The sequence below is a fragment of the Botryllus schlosseri genome, chromosome 2, assembly GCF_051294905.1.
Source record: "Botryllus schlosseri isolate E-star chromosome 2, Bs_hap1, whole genome shotgun sequence".
Lineage (NCBI taxonomy): Eukaryota > Metazoa > Chordata > Ascidiacea > Stolidobranchia > Styelidae > Botryllus > Botryllus schlosseri.
In genome coordinates, this window is record NC_137237.1 from 36544756 (window position 1) to 36565507 (window position 20752).

General features: G+C 43.1%; 1 protein-coding gene and 1 long non-coding RNA gene across 2 annotated transcripts in view; both read left to right on the top strand.

Moving 5' to 3' along the window:
* Positions 1-971: 971 nt before the first annotated feature.
* Positions 972-4028, top strand: LOC145434527 (uncharacterized). The gene is made up of 2 exons (XR_013913441.1): positions 972-1348; positions 2644-4028. It is a non-coding gene; the product is annotated as an uncharacterized LOC145434527 (long non-coding RNA).
* Positions 4029-17644: 13616 nt separating this feature from the next.
* LOC145458479 (uncharacterized) overlaps positions 17645-20752 on the top strand; it is a 35414-nt gene continuing 32306 nt past the window's right edge. The window contains exons 1-3 of the mRNA XM_080336858.1: positions 17645-18158; positions 18308-18466; positions 18537-18687. Coding sequence (XP_080192984.1) covers positions 17955-18158; positions 18308-18466; positions 18537-18687 — 514 coding nt within the window. The 5' untranslated portion in view covers positions 17645-17954. The remainder of the gene's footprint in view (positions 18159-18307; positions 18467-18536; positions 18688-20752) is intronic.

Here is a 20752-nt window from a genome sequence, read left to right on the forward strand (position 1 = left end):
AGCTTGCCATTGTCAGTTGCTATTGCGCGGCGACACGAGCTCAGTATATTTAATAATCGGGTACCAATCGAAATGCTATTTTCGCACTGATTCCGAAAATCCAAATACTATAGTATAGTATATCTCATGTCAGAGCACCATGCCCCTCAATCTCACCTGGGAATGCGATAGCCAACGTTTAGTGAAGAGCAAAGCGTTGTATTGCCGATGGCGGTTATGTATATTTCGTAGGCTACCTATATCTTCAGAGAGAGATCTTTATTCGCCCACATTAGGCGTTAGGCCTACAAATCAACATCACACAGCAAAAATGGTATACGCGTCATATACCTTCTCACGCCGCCTGCATGTGAAGAGAGCTAATGAACCAAAGTCATTTGTTACGTGGGTTATTGTAAGTATGATGATGATGCTTCCCTGTAAAGTAGCAAGGTATGACGTCATGCCTTACCCAACTGTGCATGACCGCATCACTCGTGCTTGACCGCTTCATCTCATATATCATCTCTGGTTGATGGCACATGGAAGCCATAATAAATGTACAGCAAGAAACATGGTGTCAGAAGTGGGATTCGAACCCACGCCTCCATTCGGAGACCATTCGGAGGAACATTCCATTCGTATTGCGGCTCTCAGAGCGGCTCTTGGACCAGCTGGGTGCGATGTCTATGATGGCATTACTTTATCAGAAGATGACGCCAAGAGTTACCCAGTCGTATTGAAGAAAATGGAGGAGCGCTGTGTTGTGAAGATCAACATTATATACGAGAGGTACTGTTTTTTCAGTCGTAGTCAAGCTTCAAATGAATCATTCAACACGTACTACGAACAGCTGCGAAGGCTGATAAAAACCTGTGATTTTAAAACCTTGGAGGATGAGCTTCTCAGAGACAAAATTGTGTGTGGCATATCCGATGTTGTGCTGAGAAGAAAACGCCTACAAGAGACAGGACTTACATTGGACTCCTGTATTTTGAGTTGCAGATTGTTTGAGTCAACTGCTCTGCAAATGAAAAAAATGACTCTAACGTCAGATGACGTTGCAATTCATGCGATACAAAATAAGTACAAGCAAAGGAAATGGCCAGCTGCTGAAAGGGACTCTAAAATGAATTGAGGATATGATGGTAGTACACCTCAATCGGAAGAGCTCCCCAAAATCTGCAAGTTTTGTAGAAAGGTGCATGTTTTTGGTCGGCGATATTGCCCGGCTAACGGCAAAACTTGTTCACGCTGTAACGGAAAAGACCATTTTGCCGTGGCATGTCAGGCAACTGTGATGATGATATCAGCTGATCGCATTGAGTCGGATGAAGAAGAGGATGACGAAGTTCTTTCGTTTGAACATGTGAGTGCTACGGAGGAATCCTATGTTAAGAAAATATTTGCTCTGTTATACCTGGTTAACATGTATGTAAAATTCCAAATTGATTGTGGCGCAACCTTAAATGTTCTTTCATGGCGAGATTACTTGAATGTAACTGGTGACACAAAAATGCTCAACCTGAAACCTACTTCTATGAGACTGGTTGTATATGTAGCGACCCTGATACGGCGCTGTCAACCTAACAGGGACGTCGTTGTTCTTCGGTTCAGAAGCCCTCTCGTCGGCGACCCGCTATCACCAGCATGCCATCAAGTACACCCAGGAGTATTTACAAATTACGAATTTAATGCCAAGCCAAACTTAATACAACCAAATACTCCAATCAGTACCTCACAGAGATATACAGGTACTACACTACATTACAAGTACAAATACACAGTTCACAAGCATTCCCAAGCTTCCTACTAACCGACCGTGCACTCAATAACACGTGCAGCCAGAAACGCAAAGAACATTCTACCAGCTTCCGCGAAGCAAGCGCACACTCGTCAATCAACTGTGACCAACAATGCAATCACTGATCCATTACATTATTCTATTCCCAGGATGTTACATATATAATAAGGAAGTGATAAGCCCTCTCGGAATAACAACGTTGGAAATCACCAATAAACAGAATGGTGAAAACTACTTGCTAGAATTTGTAGTGGTTGAGAAGCCGAACACTTCCATCATTGGTTCCGCCGATGCTCAAAGGATGAAACTAATTACGATCAATTTTGAAAACATAATGATCGAGGAACCTTCAGTACAAGCTCTTACAGCGAAGGATCCTGAATTCGCCAATTTTGCTACACTGGAGTTTGATCAAATATGTGAACAATTTTCGGATGTTTTCAATGGTACGAGAAAGCTAGAGGGTAAACTTCATCTGGAAATTGATGACACTATCAGTCCTGTACAGATGCCTGTTCGCAAAATACCCCTGGCACTTGAAGCGCAAGTGAAGGAGAAAATTGATAGTTTGGTTGATGCTGACATAATAGCTCCCGTGGATTGCCATACTCCCTGGATATCTAATCTGGTCACTGTAAAAAAGAAATCTGGAGATATCCGCTTGTGCCTGGATCCCCTGGCGCTGATCAAAGCTCTAAAACGCAACAATTATCCAATGCCGACAGTTGATGATGTGTTACCATATATGCACAATGCCAAAGTATTTACACTGTGTGATGTAAAAATGGATTTTGGCATGTAGAACTTGATGATACTAGTAGTTATCTAACTACATTCGGTACTCCATATGGTCGTTACAGATGGCTCCGACTGCCTTTCGGAATCAGCCCAGCACCGGAGGAGTTCATGAGAAGACTGAAGATAGCGCTGGACGGCCTGGAAGGAATCACGCCCGTCGCGGATGAGATCTTGATTTATGGTGTGGGCGATACTGTTGAAGAGGCGACTATGGACAATAAGAAAAAGTTCTTGAACTGTTGAAACGCTGTCAACAAACTGGTATTAAACTGAATAAAGCGAAACTACGCTATCTGCAGACTGAAGTGCCCTACTTAGGCCATACCATCTCAAAAGATGGTCTAAAACCCTCATCGAGCAAAATTGAAGGCATCATAAAAATGCCCCCTCCAACGGATAAGCAGGGCGTCCAGAGAATGTTAGCGATGACAAATTTTCTGCAGCGTTTTGCCCCTAAGCTTTCAGATATAACCGCTCCCATCCGCGAACTCCTAAAAAAAGACAACGCGTTCATACGGGATCCAATCCTACATGGGACATGCTTTGAGAAAATAAAACAAACCTTGATCAACGCGCCAGTTTTACAATACTTCGACAAAAACAAACCTATGGTACTGCAATGTGATGCCAGTTCAAAGGGGCTAGGATGCTGTGTATTGCAAAACTCTCACCCTGTTGCCTATGCTTCACGGGCGTTGACAACAACGGAGTGCAACTATGCGCAAATCGAAAAAGAATTGCTTGCTATTCTCTTTGCCATGGAAAAATTTGAGTTATATGTCTATGGCAGATTTGTAACAGTAGAAAGCGATCACAAACCTCTGGAAGTGATCACAAAGAAAAGTCTGGTTAATGCACCAAAACGGTTACAGCGCATGTTACTTCAGCTCCAAAAGTATGACTTCGAGGTGATATACAAGCCTGGATCACAATTATTTGCGGCGGATACGTTGAGTCGTGCGTACATTCCAAAGTCACCCAAAGACGCAGAAACTGCTGATGTGTTTGATATCTTTCAACAGATTGCACATATCGACATGTTGAATGATATACCGGTATCAAGCTCCACGCTCGGCATGGTCAGCCAAGCAACAATCTCTGATTCTGTCATGAACACGTTAATCTCTTTTATAAAACATGGGTGGCCGAATGAAGCCAAGCTGGTACCCCAATCAATTCGAAATTTCTACTGTTTTAAAGAGGAGTTGACATTTCAGGATCAAATCGTTCTGAAGGGTGATCGTATTGTCATACCGTCGTCCATAAAAGGCACTATTCTCAAGCGACTTCATGCCAGTCATGTTGGAATTCAAGGTTGTGTACGCCGGGCTCGTGAATGTTTGTATTGGCCCAACATGGTTAACGATATTACGGACTTCGTATCAAGCTGTCCCACATGTGGCTTACACCAACCCAACCAACAGAAGGAAAGTCTGATTTCACATCCGGTACCAGGACGTTCTTGGCAAATAATCAGTAGCGATTTATGTGAATCTGACGGACAACATTATTTGATTACAGTTGATCACTACTCGGATTATTTTGAGGTAGATCGACTAACCTCACAGACTTCTACAGCAGTTATTCGCCGCTTAAAATCACATATGGCACGTCATGGAATCTGCGAGAAATTGATTACTGACAATGGTCCATGCTATGCTGCTCATGACTTCGAGGCATTTGCAAAGGAATATGAGTTTGAACATGTGACCAGCTCTCCGCAGGACACAGCCAATCGAACGGAAAGGCGGAATCAGCTGTCAAAATCTTCAAATCGTTACTTCGTAAAGCGACAACTGACAAAAAAGACATAAATATTGTACTGTTGGATTGGAGGAACACTCCAGGCGAGACTGTTCCTGGCTCTCCAGTACAGAGGCTATTTGGAAGACGCACCAAGACCTTGTTGCCAATAGCAACTAAACTGCTTGAGCCGAAAATTGTTTCTGATGTCATTCCATCGCTTATGGATCGGAAAAGAAAACAGGCAAAGTATTACAATCGTGGTGCAAAAGACCTCGCCCTGTTGAGTCCTGGTCAACAGGTTCGATTCAAAAGGACAGAAAATGGCTTGTGGCTCGAAGCGGTGGTGATTAAGCAACTGAATGATCGATCGTACATTGTGAAGGCGACAGATGGAACGATCTACCGACGCAACAGAAAGTTTATTCGAACTACTTTAACTCACCCGCATGTTGCATTTGACTTTGACGACATTTCGATTGCCAGACCAGCAGTAGTGAACAGCGACACTAATGGGTCGTTATCTGGTTCCAGTAGCAGCAGGCCAAGCCGTACAGTAATTCGACCAGCATACTTGCAAGACTATGTTACAACTTGATTCGTTGCTGTAATTTATATCCTAATTCGGTTCGGTTCGTTTTCTATTATTTTGTGATGTTTTGAGAAGGGGATGTTACGTGGGTTATTGTATGAATTATGATGATGCTTCCCTGTAAAGTAGCAAGGTATGACGTCATGCCTTACCCAACTGTGCATGACCGCATCACTCGTGCTTGACCGCTTCATCTCATATATCATCTCTGGTTGATGGCACATGGAAGCCATAATAAATGTACAGCAAGAAACATCATTAACTGAGGGGGCCAACCATTTCGGCTTTTTTATATATGCGATTCCGATTCCAAGGAAATAGATGCGTCCTCAATCATAAACCTACCGCACACCACTGCCTTGAATAATAATATAATCTAAGTTTCTCGAAACGATCATTGATTGCTTTTGCTCTGTTCTACTGCAAAACTTTCAGGTGCATTTTTGCGCTCTGTCCTGGTCCGTGTCATAATAAGTAGGCCTAGCCTATTCGGTTCTTGATTTTTGCGACTCGCGGTTCAATTGTGACAATGTTAGCAAGCTGCTAATAATGTAACTGTGTTGTTGTAAGTTCTTTATTCTTCAAGCTATCAGATCGCAGCACAGGCGCATAGAAACATGACCAGTAAATATAGCACGTGCACCTCGCACGGCGTACATCCAAGAGAGAGAACGCAAATATAACAACACGCTTCGTCGATATGCATGACGTCATCACTAGCCATAGATGGCGCCCCGTTACAATAACACAGGCGAATGTTGCGAAATGCGAACTCTAGAACCTACATTTCATTGTAACGTAATAAATTCGTATTTTTGTGCTGTGGCTCTTTTCAAACTGAGATTTTTGATATGCGGCTCGCGCTTGCAGCAGGTCTGCCCACCACCGTTAGCCTATATAGCAGTGTTGGGATGACTCGAGTCATGACTTGACTTGAGTCAGACTCGAGTCACCTTTGTCGTATGACTTGACTTGACTCGAGTCACTTTGCTAAAATGACTTGACTTGACTTGACTCGGCGCATCTATAATGTGGATTGACTCGTGACTCGAAGCAAAATTCACGAGTCAATTTCAAGTCATCAAGTAATCGATGTCGATAACAATCACTGTTTCTTCCATATGTTTGGATTGTTCGCGGAACGCTGGTGTAACCCGTGAGAGCGACTAATCATTCAATGATCGTGTGTAAATAAAATGACCATAAATAAAATGACCACGAACGTAGTGATTGAAGGTTACAGCTTACGTTGTCGTAAACTGTTAGTGAAGTAATTTAATAGCATAATATTCATTTCGGTTTTCTGTTCTTATACCTTAGCCAAACCTCTTGTTTTATTGAAATTGAATCCGAATATAGTTTATATACTTCTCAGCCATTGGCCTAGGCTTGAATTGTATCATATCAATTTGTAAATGGATAATGTATTGCATCTTGTCAATTCGTTTCTCTATTCTCTATTTTGGCTGATAACTATAAACTAAGGCTATGAAATTACTTACGTCTAGTTTAACAGCAGTTCTTCGTATATGTGATCGATACAGCGCCTTCTTGCGTGTATATTTAACTCTATATTCGTTCATCGGTTCCGTATCAATGACCACATTAATCTGTATTTCAGACAGCTAGCATGACGTAATCATGCCTCATACTTCGAAAAGGCAACTTGACTTGAATTGTGACTTGACTCGTGACTTGACTTGACTTGACTCGACTTGACTCGAGTCATCTCCAAAAATCGAGTGACTTGACTTGACTCGAGTCACCTTCGAAAATCGATTGACTTGACTTGACTCGAGTCAAATATGCAATGACTCGAAATGACGCGTGACTGGAAGGTAGTGACTTGATCCCAACACTGCTATATAGCATGTAGATATAAAACATATATACGAATTGGATATTCTGATGATGATGATGACCGCCGACCGTAAAAATGCTGCTAAACGATGTAGTTCCTGTTTAAGCAATTTTTGGTGCGTGTTAAGAAGCCTTTTACGTCGAAGGAGTCGTGATTAGCCCAATTCTTTCAATTTACAACGCCAAATCAGTGACGTCACAATAAAGGATCCGTGACGTCATGGATAAGAAATAGCAAATAAAAACATGTTTCAAAAAGGGCATTGTTTTAAACATGTTTTTTAACCTGATTTTATTGTGTTAAATGCAACTATAACTGTACTGAAGTAAATCAGGACGAAGTAGAAGCAAGCTCACTTCCTAACATGCCCACTGCCCAGCTCTGTAAGCAACCCGTTTAATATTGAACTGATGCTCGGTAAATTTGAACTTCGAATTAGTTTATTTCGACACAATGGTGACCTATAATAGATCGCCACAAAGCATCATAACTACTCTAAAACATGTGAAATACAAAATGTCACTAACTCCAATTATATCACATCTCCAATGAAAGGGAAAAGCAACGTTGTAATTGTAATTTGATATTTTTAGCATTGAGTAATTGAAACATGCAAGGAAGTAATTGTAATTGAACTGAATTATTGTAATTGATCCAACTCTGACCGGACCACGACCTAACATCGACCTCGCCCTCCGCCACATGCCACCTCATTTTGTCGCTTACGTCTTATATTCTCTGCATTACTTTTCATTCAGTGTGCATGCCTCTTATTTACTTCGCCTAGGCTAAGGTGGGTATCTGATCTTAAAGTCTACTCCAGGTTGTTTCGACACCTTCCTATCTTTTCATTGTATCGCAGTCTTGTGATGTTTTGAAACGATGAAAATATTACTAAACCTGATTGATTGATTGATTGAACGACCAACCAGTTGGGGTCTCTTGAACTGACATCCACCTCGACCTATAATGCCCGATGTCACAGTCTTCTTCGATGTTAAACTTTTTTCGTCGGTCCGTTTTAGAAGCAATTCCTTGCTCTATTTTTCTTTCTTTATCTGGTCTTTTCTTCTGAACTTTTTTTGTCGGAAGTCAAGGTAAGTCAAGGAAGTCAAGGTAAACTACCGCACATCGGTGCAAAACAAGCGCACAAGTATAAAATAAGGAAAAATAAGAGGAATAAGGACAATGTATAGTTTTATCAGTCATTGCCCTTCAAAATAAGGACAAACCAAATAAATATAAGTAATTTATGACGACTATGTATCGGCCTCTACATGCATGCTCACGGGGTGTTATATATGCGTTCTTTTCGCAAACATAATTTTATTTTATTGCGCAATACCGAGTTACGATCATTATAGAGTCCATGAAAATTCATATTGGGCCGAAGAATATTAACATAATGATGAAGGGTTATGGGTATGGCGCCACCGTGGCCGTATGGATATATAGCTTTTGAGGCCTTTTTACGTTTGTCGCCACGTCTTCGATTACGCACAGTTCAACCGCAGAGGTCCCGACCTCGCCTTCGGCTTCTTTCGTCCAAAAGGGACATACGGTATTCTGCCACGTTGGAAATGCAACGACCGTCATGATCATGGTGATGGTGATACACCCGTGAATCAAGATTTTCGCGGTGTAGCCTGCTCGCATCATTTTCATCGCGAAAAAACTGAACGTTACTACGTCAGTAATCGCGCAGATTAAACCGCAAACCAGGGTCCTGATGACGAGCGATTTAATGTAGGATGTCTGTACCATGGTCTCCTCCGAATGTTTCAGAAGGGGTCGGATGAAGGGGTATAGAAGGAGCGAATGGATTGCGACTGCCGCTAATGTGCTCGTGATCAACGTTACTTCTCTCGGTATGTTATTGCCCGTTGCATCACAACCGTTAGATGTTACGCTGAACGTGAAATCTTGGATATGCATACACATTTTGATGAACGGCACTACGAATGATGTCACATACGAAACACGGCTTGAAGCTCTGAGACAAGTTGAAGTCAAGTGTTTCAACGCCGGCTCGTCGTACAAAGTTTTGTGCCGTTCCCAAAACAGTATGTAAGAGCACACTAGGGCGGCATGACTCGCAACGATTTTCGCCTGCTTGACCGCGCTGCACATGTGCTGAGCAAAGACGTCGATTATGGATTCTTCGAATGCGTCAGCTACGAAGACAAACGTGGAAAACGCAGCGCAACCGATCGTGAATACTGCGATGTTGTCTTTACCGCGTTCCATTCTACTTTTTCGCCCGTGAGGGGAAATGTATTTCTTGAGGAAAGCGATCACGATCCAGAAACCAATAACCGAGGGCGGGACCGTTGTGAACCATAGTCGCGCCCAGTCCTGCCAGGTTTTGATCACTGTCACGGTGTTAGCCATCTCCGTTTGAGTTCCGGTTGCGACGTCTGCGCTTGTAATGTTAAATTCTTGCGGTCCCGATGTCATGTCGCTTCACTAAAGGCTAACCCTCGCGTTTCCGAAACAACTATCGAAAGATCGATGCATGCAAGACTGAAGAATGCGCCTTGGTATTATAAATACAGCCCTCAAAAGCGACTCCTAATCAACAGCATTGATATGAACATTCCAACGGAGTGGCATGATTGACCATATTTTGTAACTGTTATTTTGGACTCGTATGCGGTGTTTATAGCATTGTGCTGCGAATTGAACATATCGCATGACCCTTGCACGATGTTGAACAATCCGCTCATTTATCTTTTGGGATCATGTGATTATACACTGCCTCAAACCATCGATCAACCTCTTTGGCCACGCAACTTTGACTATGATTGATTGATTTTTACCTACCTAGTTCCTAGAGGTTAACTCTTCAGCAGGCCCTAAAAGTCGTTGACCGGGGGAGCGCACGCGTATATAAGCCCTTCTCCCTTAGCATTCGGCAGACCTAACTGTTGTATTTTTGTATTACTCAAGCTTCTGTAAGTAAGTAACGATAGAATGACAACTCTTTTCCAAAATATCTCAAAGTGCCCTTTCTTTGACGTCCTGTATGCTAGATCATGGGTTCCCAAACTGTGGCCCACTGGTGGGCCCCTTGAGCAATTTGAGGTGGGCCACATATTTATTTGGAAAATTGTAGAATTGATGAAGGTTTAGCAGCCTACTATTTTTATACTATTCGCTCAAAATGTATCATTGAATTATACGTATGCTACATAAAGCTTTTATAGCGTGCTCTGTCGTGGGCGCGCGTTCTTCTTGGTCCGCGGCTCGATAAGTCAAAGTAGACAAGTCAGCATTGCTCTTTTAATAAAACAACTAAAACATGACGATGCTCGTCCGACGGATACTAAAAGACGACTGGCTCGGACGGTGACTAAAAGCGACTGCCTAAAAGAGTACAACACAACAAGACGTAGCAGTAACGTAATCAGTCATCAGCGAGGGTAATTATGGGTTAATCATGGAGCGGTACGCTACAAGGGCCCCCCTGGTTGGTAAAAGCTTTAGGATATAATATGGACACTACATCAGTCAACGATATAACTACGAATGAAGGACCCTACCAGCATGACACGGCAATGATTACAGATTGCGATTCGAATATGAGTTCAATTCTAAATGTTCTAACGTTAATGAAAGTGAGATGGGCGTAGTGGTGAAGCTATTAACGACACAATAGTTCGTTTAGCGATAATGATGCACTTTACAATGAGACAGGCTATATAAGACACGATTTATAGAACATACAGGAGATGAAGAAGCCTGTTGCGAAAAAGTACAAGTGATGGCGGAAAAGTGAATGAGTAACACACTAAATATCCATTTTAAATACTGGTGACAACACAAAATCAGTCAAGTGATGTGGAGTACGAATAATACGGCCACTGGCCGACACAGAGTTTGTTCGCGAAGTGTCAACTTGCGGTGGCGTCAATTCGTCGAGACGCTCGATGGGAAGTCTGCCAGGTATAAGCCTGTCGGTTGAGGCGTCATACGGACCCTTATTCGTTAGAATTGTGAAACATTTACGAGTGCGTTTTAAAACTTGATGCGGACCAGAATAAACCGGATCGAGTGATCTACGATGACCATCTATCCGCAAGAAAACGTGCGTGCAATTAGTCAAATCGTTCGGGACATAAGATTTTTGATTCGAATGAAACCTAGTCGGCATCTCACCCACGGCCGAGAAAAAGCGTTTCAATTCACCAACGTAGTTGAAATCATTAGCGTTATTACCACTGGAAGAAGGATTGACTAATTGACCGGGTAGTCGAAGGGAAGTGCCATACACAAGCTCTGCTGGTGAATAACCGAGATCTTCCTTGACAGAACATCGCAGCCCTAAAACAATTAAGCCTAAGTGATGATACCAATTATGAGGACTTTCTAATGCGCGGAGGGAGGCTTTCAAAGTTATGTTATAGCGTTCGACAAGAGAATTTTGCTCCGGCTTATACGCCAAGGTTTTGATGTGGAAAATACCCAAGAATTGCATATACTGAGTCCATTCAAGCGAGGTAAACTGACTTCCTCGGTCGGTTATTACTTTACGGGGTGAGCCGAAATTCGACACCCAGCCAAAACTAAACGCATCAATAACAGTTTGGGCACGAATGTCCAACATTGGAACACATACAGGCCAGCGAGTATAGCGATCAACACACATCAAAATATACGAGTAGCCGCAACTATTCGGGAGTGACAAAATGTCCACGTTAACCGTATGAAAGCGTTCAGAAGGGACGGGAAGATTATTAATTGCAGTTCGAGTATGCCTATGAATCTTCGATCGTTGACACTGCTGACAATGACGGACGAAATCGTTCACATGTCGTTTCATGCCGGGCCATACATAACGTTCAGCAATTAATCTAGTGGTCGCGCGTATACCGGGGTGCGAAATATCATGCACACTGTGCATTACAGTCTCTCGAAGCGCTGCAGGAACGTAGGGACGTTCTCTACCAGGTAACGACTTGTCGAAAATGATAGGATCGTTCAACTCTACGAAATGTACTTCCGCGAGATGCAACGAGTGGTTATTGGTGTTGGCGAGGAGGTCTTTGAGCTCATCGTCGTCTTTCTGGGCTTGTAGTAATGCTTCCGCTGTGATGGGAACAGTGTTCGGAAAAATTGCGTTCACCTCGAGTCTGGAGAGAGTATCCGCAGCCGTGTTCAGAGTCCCTTTGATGTGTCTAACGTCGTCGGTATATTCCGTGATAAATTCCAACTGTCTTGCTTGACGATCCAGAAGTCTGTCGGTTGGATTCCTTAACGATTTTACAAGCCCGTCATTATCGGTAATCAGTTGAAATTTCCTACCCTTTAGTTGGACATGAAAATGCTTGATTGCTGAATAAGCCGCCAAAAGCTCGCGATCAAATGCGGAGTACTTGCGCTGTGTCGGGTTCAAGGTTTTCGAGAAGAATGCTAAGGGTAACCACGAATCATCACTTTTCTGTTGCAAAACAGCTCCAATTCCGATTTGACTAGCGTCTACCACGAGTGACAGTTCGGCATCATGAATCGGGTGGAACAATATGACATTATCGGACAGTTCGGTCTTGATGCGTTCGAAAGCTGTGTTAGCACTATCTGTCCATTTTACAAGATCACGCTTATTCGATGCTGCATTGGCCACGTCATACAGTGGCTTCAAAATCTCGGCACAGTTTTTGACAAAACGATGGTAATAGCAGACTAGTCCAAGGAATGAGCGTAGTTGTTTTACATTTTCGGGACGAGGATAGTTAGAGATTACTTCAACCTTAGACGGCAAGGGACTAATTCCCCTTGCATTAACAAGGTGACCTAAAAATTCGATTTCTTCCTTACCGAAACTGCACTTATCAACATTTATGACCAGTCCGAACTTACGAAACCTTGAAAACAATTTCGACAATGTTGCCATGTGCTCTTCTTCAGTCCGAGTCGCAATTAAAATGTCGTCTAAAAACACGAAAATATTCTCCAGTCCTTCGGTTACTTCGGATATAAAACGGCTAAAAGTACTACAAGCGTTGGTCAAGCCGAACATCTTCGTCGTTGGTTGGAATAGTCCTTCGGGACAAATAAAAGCAGCCTTCTCTTGATCGTCTGGATGAAGAGGAATTTGATGGTACGCCTTCGCTAAGTCAACTTTGCTAAAAACATTACAGGTCGACAGTTCATTGGTAAAATCACGCAGAAATGGGACAGGCCAGCGATCCTTGACCGTTTGATTGTTTAATTTCCTATAGTCGACACAGATTCTAATATCGTCTAACCCCTTCGGTACGACAGTGATGGTAGAGGCGAAAGGCGATTTTGAGCGAATGATTACACCGGACTTCAACATCTCTTGCAATCGATTCTTCACCTTCTGTTTCAAATGGGGCGGCAATGGGCGACAGCGAGAACGAGTGGGACATCCGTTAGTAATAATACGATGTACAGTACCGTGATTAGCTCGTACTGCTGCATTCCGTGGAATTGTAATGTCATTGAAGCTCGACAAAAGATCTACATATGGCCTATTGTGATCATGCGCTATAAAGTTCAACCCGCGAACTACTGGATTACACTTCCAGCCAGGAATGAAACCTCCTGAAACAGTATCAATCAGACAATTGCTCCTCAAATCAACGACGAGAGAAAATCGCTCAATAAAATCAGCCCCCAATATGGCAATGTGTGTATCGGCAATATAGAATCGAAATCCATACTTGTGTCTATCGGAGAGCTCGATCCGTAAATATCTCGTTCCAAACGTCGCAATTTTTGATCCATTTGTAGCGTACAGATTTGGTCCTGGTTTACTTTTTAAAACGTTACTCGAAGTCGGCAAAACAGAAACGGATGCTCCTGTATCGACGAGGAAAATCCGCCCTGAAATCGAATCTCGCACATGCAATAAAGGGTTTTGACATTCGAAGTTGGCATTCACTGTTGAAAATTGCTGCGATCCCTCACGAGGCCTCCGTCTAAAAAAGGGCGATTTGAGGAGTAGGAACAGGGTGGACGGCAATTTCGAGCTCGATCACCGAATTTATCATGATAAAAGCACAACTGATTCGTACCACGCAGATGAGCAAATCGAGTTACCTCACCACGTGTCTCTGAACGGTTTGACTGCGTCCGAAAAGCTGGTCGATCACCTCTAAAGGGTTCATGGCGAGGAACGGAACTACGATTGAAATTGTGCGAGCTTTGTCCGCCCGATGCAGGTAAATGTCGTGTCGAAGGTATCGCCTTCCATTCCCTGACCTCTCGAGCTATCGATTGAACAGTTCGTTGCAATTCATCTAATTGATTTGCGGGAGGATAACTGTAATGATTTGAAACCACACGAGGAGAAGCGCGAGTGTATACACTATCAGCTCATAGGGCAAGCTGTTCCACGGTATCGTCTACATGTGACGACAATATCCCAGCAATATGATCTGGCAAATGATGAAGGAACGTTTCCTTTAAATAACAGTCGGAACCTGGTGTGTTTGATAGAGTACCCATTGCATTCCGCAATTTTTTCAGAAGTTCAGAGGGTTTTAAATCTCTACAGCGATCACTATAAAGTTCCTTAACACGGTCTCGTAAGGGAACAGCGTACTCACGCATCAGAAGATCACGCAATACTTCGTAGCAGTCGACGTCTTCTGGGCCAGGTAACTTCAATCGAATCGATTCGAGCTGGTTGCCGTCTAAACACCTCAGAACGTGAAAATACTTCGCCGCAGAGTCGGTAACCCCATAACTGACAAATCCGGCTTCCACCGAAACAAACCACGACTCCGGCGAATGGGACCAGAAATTAACCACCGGTGGCGGCATCCTCGGGGTACCATTGAAATTCGCAGAGTTCGCAATATCGTTTATCGATTGTTGTTGTCGTCGTCGTCGAGAAGACATTTCAAATACAGCAGAGAGTGAGCAAGGGATTCGAGTCGGCTAGTGCACGTTGGGTTCGAGTCGGCTGGCGATACCACGTCGGCTAGGATGGCTAGCGAAATCACGTCGGGGTCACCAAAATATAGCGTGCTCTGTCGTGGGCGCGCGTTCTTCTTGGTCCGCGGCTCGATAAGTCAAAGTAGACAAGTCAGCATTGCTCTTTTAATAAAACAACTAAAACATGAGGATGCTCGTCCGACGGATACTAAAAGACGACTGGCTCGGACGGTGACTAAAAGCGACTGCCTAAAAGAGTACAACACAACAAGACGTAGCAGTAACGTAATCAGTCATCAGCGAGGGTAATTATGGGTTAATCATGGAGCGGTACGCTACACTTTTCAGCCGACCAGCCTATGTGCACTGTGCAGTCACAATAATGTACAAGTCGATTACGGGAGGTGGAAACGGCGGCTTTTGTCTTCCTGCTATGACAACCTACAGCTAACAATAGGGTTACCATGCGTCCTACTTTGGGAGGACTTGTCCTTCCGTTTCAGTTATTTCAAAATATTCTCCGAGGACGCGTAAATAATGTTCTTATTTTTCGCAATTCGTCCTCCTTTACAGCTTTCACAGCTAAAATAATGTACAGATTCGAGTGAAAATGGGCATAAATGACGCAAAATAGCAAATACGGACTTCGAGCGGGAAATCCGTGGTTCCATCGAAAGTGATGACCTTTTTTTAGTCAACACCACCAAATTTAAGTAAAAAGTGTGGAAATCGGGGGTCGAACGAAAGTGATGACTCACCAAATTTTGCAGCAGAAATAGCGAAATCGTCTGTTTTCAGTCTTGATCAACTAACTTTTCTGATACGGTAAAAGTGTACTCCTTTCCCGATTCCAAAATATCGTAACCCTAGCTAACAGCAACGAAAAATAATATCGACTGTATATTAACTGGAAGTTATTGCTGAAGTATCCAAGTATCCTAGCAGGGACAGGGTCATGTGTCGTATGCCGTTAAAAAGGGTGTGTATATGTATTAAACTCACACCGACGTGAATTTGATGTAGATTTGCGGTACTTCGGCAAGTCGTATTATTGTGCCGTGAAAGGCCATAATTGCAACTTAATCTCAATAATCAACTTCCTGTGGAAGTATACGGCACCAACGCAACGAATCGTATTGGACTAAGGATTTAGCGCAGCACATTAATCTTCGGACTCGGTTTAAAATGTTCGGCTTTGAGATCATTGTACAACATGTGAGAGTGACATGAATTGATTGTAGGCCTATCAATGAATGGAATGTTCTGACATCCCTACTTCAGTGGGTGCAAAAAAACTATGTACGACGTACGTACATGTACATTGTACAGCTTGAGTGTTGAAAAAATATTTCGTCACTTCTCTGTAGTAGGCCTTTCCCATTCACCAGAGAATTGTTTGATGCTGGTCCTGAATGTTTATATTTTTCCCCACCATAGTGGAACCAAAGCTCCAACCACGCATAGGATGCGGGAATTAGATATCGGGTTTCGCGACGTGAGTGGAACATTGGACGGCTATAATGTACACAAGAGTTATACGGTCTAGCAGGGCCGTAGCTGCAGCAGTACCCCTAACCACCAATTGGGTGGGGGAACTCGATCGGGCCTAAAAATATTTCGTTGGTCGTTTGTTGGAGGAGATTTATTCAACTTGGAAAATTTTCGTCGCGCTTTGCGCGATTTCATGTTCTTAGAGGTTTAGATGTAAATATAACTAGTATACGAGACAAATGCGCATATTTTAGTGAAATCGGACTATGACTGTATAAGAGGTGGGCCACAGAACATCTTCAAACCGGAGCAGGGGCCACGGTTAAACAAAGGTTGAGAACACCTGTGCTAAATCAAGAGTCGCCAACTGAAAACGGGTCGTGGGCCACTTTTCATATTACGTAGAGGCCGCGGGCCGCAAGAATGCAAATATTGAGACAAAAATACCACACAGTTTACCAGCAACGTTTTTGAAACTTTACAAGACGTGTCATCACGAATCATACGCATGAGGTGAGTGCTGTGTTCTTGACTTCGCGGAATCCATGGGACTTGCTCAGTGAATCCATGGTGTTCTCAGGAGCCTATAGGTTAAGAACCACTGATTTTGAAGAAAATAGATGAAAGATAGTGCCCGCATTGAGATATACGGATTTGTTCAATTAGATTTCAACTTTTAAATCAATTGTCTGCCATACATATTTTAATGTCCATATGACCTAATATACGATATGTTACTATGCATTAGTAGCACATACATGTATATTAGTCTGTTTCTTGAGATAGATATTGCAGTCACTGACCCTCTTGTCGGAATGTTCAGATCCCTATCCGGTCCGAACTTTCATCGGATCGAGGAGAAAACTAGGCTACATATAGAATTCATTTCATATATCGCATACTTGTGCATTCTTGTATCTTGTATGCAACTATCTAGGACAGTGGTTCCCAACCTGGGGGCGTGAAAGCATCTGAACGGGGGCACGATGAAGCGGTCAACTGAAAAAAAATTTCACGCGTGTTTCTCTATATATAGACCGAATTTCATATTTTTTAATTCTCTCATCAACAGTTATTACCTTCCATGCCATCACACAATCTGTTGAGGTTGCTAGCATCCCGGTTGGATTTTGTACTGATATGACGATAAGGAGGACGCGAAAGGGTAGCGTGTCTAAAAAAAGGTTGGGAACCATTGATCTAGGAAGATTGTTGATGAAGTTGATAAGTTGATGAAGCATATGATTCAAACCCAAAAGTGTCAATGCGCACATTTATATCTGTCGGCATAGTTCGCTTAGACGCGGCATCGCCAAATACAGGATTGTAAATTAACATTTCGCGCAATGCAGCACCATATTTTAGACAATGGTGAAAATGCCTCCGAACAGAAATTAGGTAAACCCAAACAAGTACGCTATCAATCGATAATTACACTGAACATTGCTATTTAGCGACATACACGAGGTTGAATCAAAATTCGAAATACTTTGCTATGTTCACATCAATTATTAATAGCGCAATTTAAATGATATTAAGGGATTGAACTTGAAACGATATATGTTCTTCGTAAATTGGCATAGAGAACGTTGGTATGTTCGACGTTTCACTTCGGCTAGTGCTGTGTGCAATTTCAATATTCGCGTGCACAACAAGTGAGTCGGGTAGTTCAATGTTCTAATAGCAAGCAGAGCAATAGGAGCATTGCATTGACACATATTTCTAAAATGCATTTCGAAATATCTATATAAATTAGCATCATGTAGCCACCATATTATCGCATGTTTTTGTCAGGTGGCCATGATCTGACCGTTATCCCCGAGACTTCGGGAAAGAGTGTGGTCGAAGCAGTGCTACAGAAGCTCCTTCAACTTCACAGCTTTTTGCCGGACTATCTATTTTTGAGAAGAATAGCCTACGTTGAATCTCGGTACGGCGAGGAAGACTTCACTTATCGCAATGGATATGATGGTGGAATTTGGCAGGTATAGAGTGACTGGAAAAACTTTGCAACTTTTGGGAGGTCGATTTCCGAGCAAACTGTAACATTTTATCTCAGATATAGTGTATGTTTCAGAGGTGCACTTGCGTAAATGCATATAGTTGCATGCGTTTCTACTCCTATATTCCGAAGGTTGACGAGGCTACGTTTCAACTGGGCTTGGACGGAATTACGAGCAAATCCACAGTAAACCCAAGAGCAGTAGGAATCGCCACCCAATCCGGCGTTGATATTTCGACAACAAAATGGAGAGACCTACGCAAACCGTTTTATTCCGGATTATTTTGTGCGGTAAGTTAAACTCTTTGACTGCTGCTTCAACTCAACCAGCGTATATTTGGTCTTCGTGTTGACGTTACAGATTTACCTTTACGTTAAACTGGGAATCGAGGAGCCCGTCTCGCTACCGTCGCAATTGACCGAACAGGCAAGCATATGGCAAAGAGAATATCGCCCGACATTGTCGATGACAATATTTCTGAGAGGCGCGAGCGAACGCGGAAAAACGATAAGTAAGAGACAAGCTTTGGGGAACATATATTTTCCCATACTGACAGTTTATGTTTCATCCGATGTGAGATTGCCGTTATAGAGTGCTGATAAAATATATACAATGTATGACTCTAGAATAGAGTTTTATGCTATCGAACAATAAGAGTATATTTTCCAACAGCGACTACATGGATGGGAAATAGGTGTATAATATAATACACTATATATAACAAATTTTCATTATAGTGTAAGGTGCAATCGGGGCATTGGCACCTTCTAACACCAAACTTTGCCCACACCTTGCAACGGGAGAATACGAGTCAAATACAGTAGTCCTCTATGAGATATATTCCTGATGTGTAACTCTGTTTACAGGCCCACCACTAGGACTGCATTTAAAACAAATGGTTGTTTAAAACACTGTTTAAAACATGCTTTAAACAAAGTGTTTTAAAAGCCTATTTTTAAAATAATTGTGTTTTTTCAAGCTGTAAAATTATGCCATAATTGTGTAAATACTTTCCAAAAAACAGGCTTTATGAGCCTGTGGACAAATACCACCCGATATAGCAGCGTTGGGATAAATGGAGTCATGACTTGACTGGAGTCAGACTCGAGTCACCTTTTTCGTATGACTTGACTTGACTCGAGTCACTTTGCTAAAATGACTTGACTTGACTTGACTCGGCGTATCAGAAATGTGGATTGACTCGTGACTCGGAGCAAAATTCACGAGTTAATTTCAAGTCATCAAGTAATCTGTAGTAACGTGACTGACGGTCTGTCTAATATACGAGACGTGAGTTCTCAAGCAGCCATGTATTCAGTGACGACCAAGCACCGAAGCACCTGCGATGTCGTCACACCCTAGTGGCGCCATAGAGCTACCACTACATCTCCCTTCTCGGGACAAGCACAAATGCTTATAAGCAGCACAAACATATACAACGCAAGCACAGAATGAAGACAATAAACAATCCGAATTGAGGCAGTTAGCGGTACAAAGGTATGAAGCAATTGGCAGGCAAGAGGTGAATGAAGAACACAACATATTTACACACACTACTCCTATAACTACATCAGTACTCCTCGATGTATCTACGAGGTGCGGTTCTGTTCCGATCCGACCGTCGGACTATCGCCGCCTCATGATGGTCATCACGATCGACACTAGTAGCGCTCGAACTGCTATCTCCTCCCTGATCGGGAAATTTGAAGAATTCAGCTGCCTCACTGGCGGTAATGTCGACGCCTTCTTGCGGGGCATTCTCCGTCTGGTATCTCCGCACCATTCGGCGATTTCTTCTGAAGGTGCCACGCCCAGTTCTGATAACCAAGGATCTGGGTTGAGTGTCAGTGTCAAGTTTTTCCACAACACCTTGCGATTTGCAGTCCGGAATCCAAACGCGATCTCCCACCTTGAACTCATCTCCAGGTACTACTCTGTGTCTTTTGTTGTAATCACGAGTAACTCTGCGTCGGTAATCTGCTTCAGCTTTCTTCACGGCGGTTCGGTTGACAGACTTGGGCAGAAGATCGTCTGGATGACACGGTACTCTTGTTCTTAGTTTGCGGCCCATGCTCAATTCTGCCGGCGAGTAGCCGATAGCCAATGGCGTGTTGCGGTATGTGAGTAGCGCCAGATATTCATCGTCACATTTTCGCAGAAGGTTTTTGATGGTCTGAACGGCACGCTCAGCCTCCGAGTTCCCCTGTGGATATCTAGGTGAGGACATGATATGTTCAATTTTCCAGCTTTCGCAAAATGACGCAAAGTCGCGGGAAGAGAACATAGGTGCTCCATCGGTGACCAAAGTCTCGCAGATGCCATGCCTACTGAAAATCTTCTTGAATTTCAGAATCGTCTCTGCTGCGTTCACTGTTTTGGAGACTATGCAAATCTCAATGTCCCTGGAGTAGTAGTCAACGGCTAGCAGGTACATGGAATTCTGGTATTGAAAGAAGTCGGCACCAACACGGGACCAGGGTCTCTCTGGGAAGGATGCTGACAGCATCGGTTCAACCTTTTCTCGCTGATGCTCCGTGCACTTTTCGCAATTTCTGACGGTTTCTTCAATGTCCTTA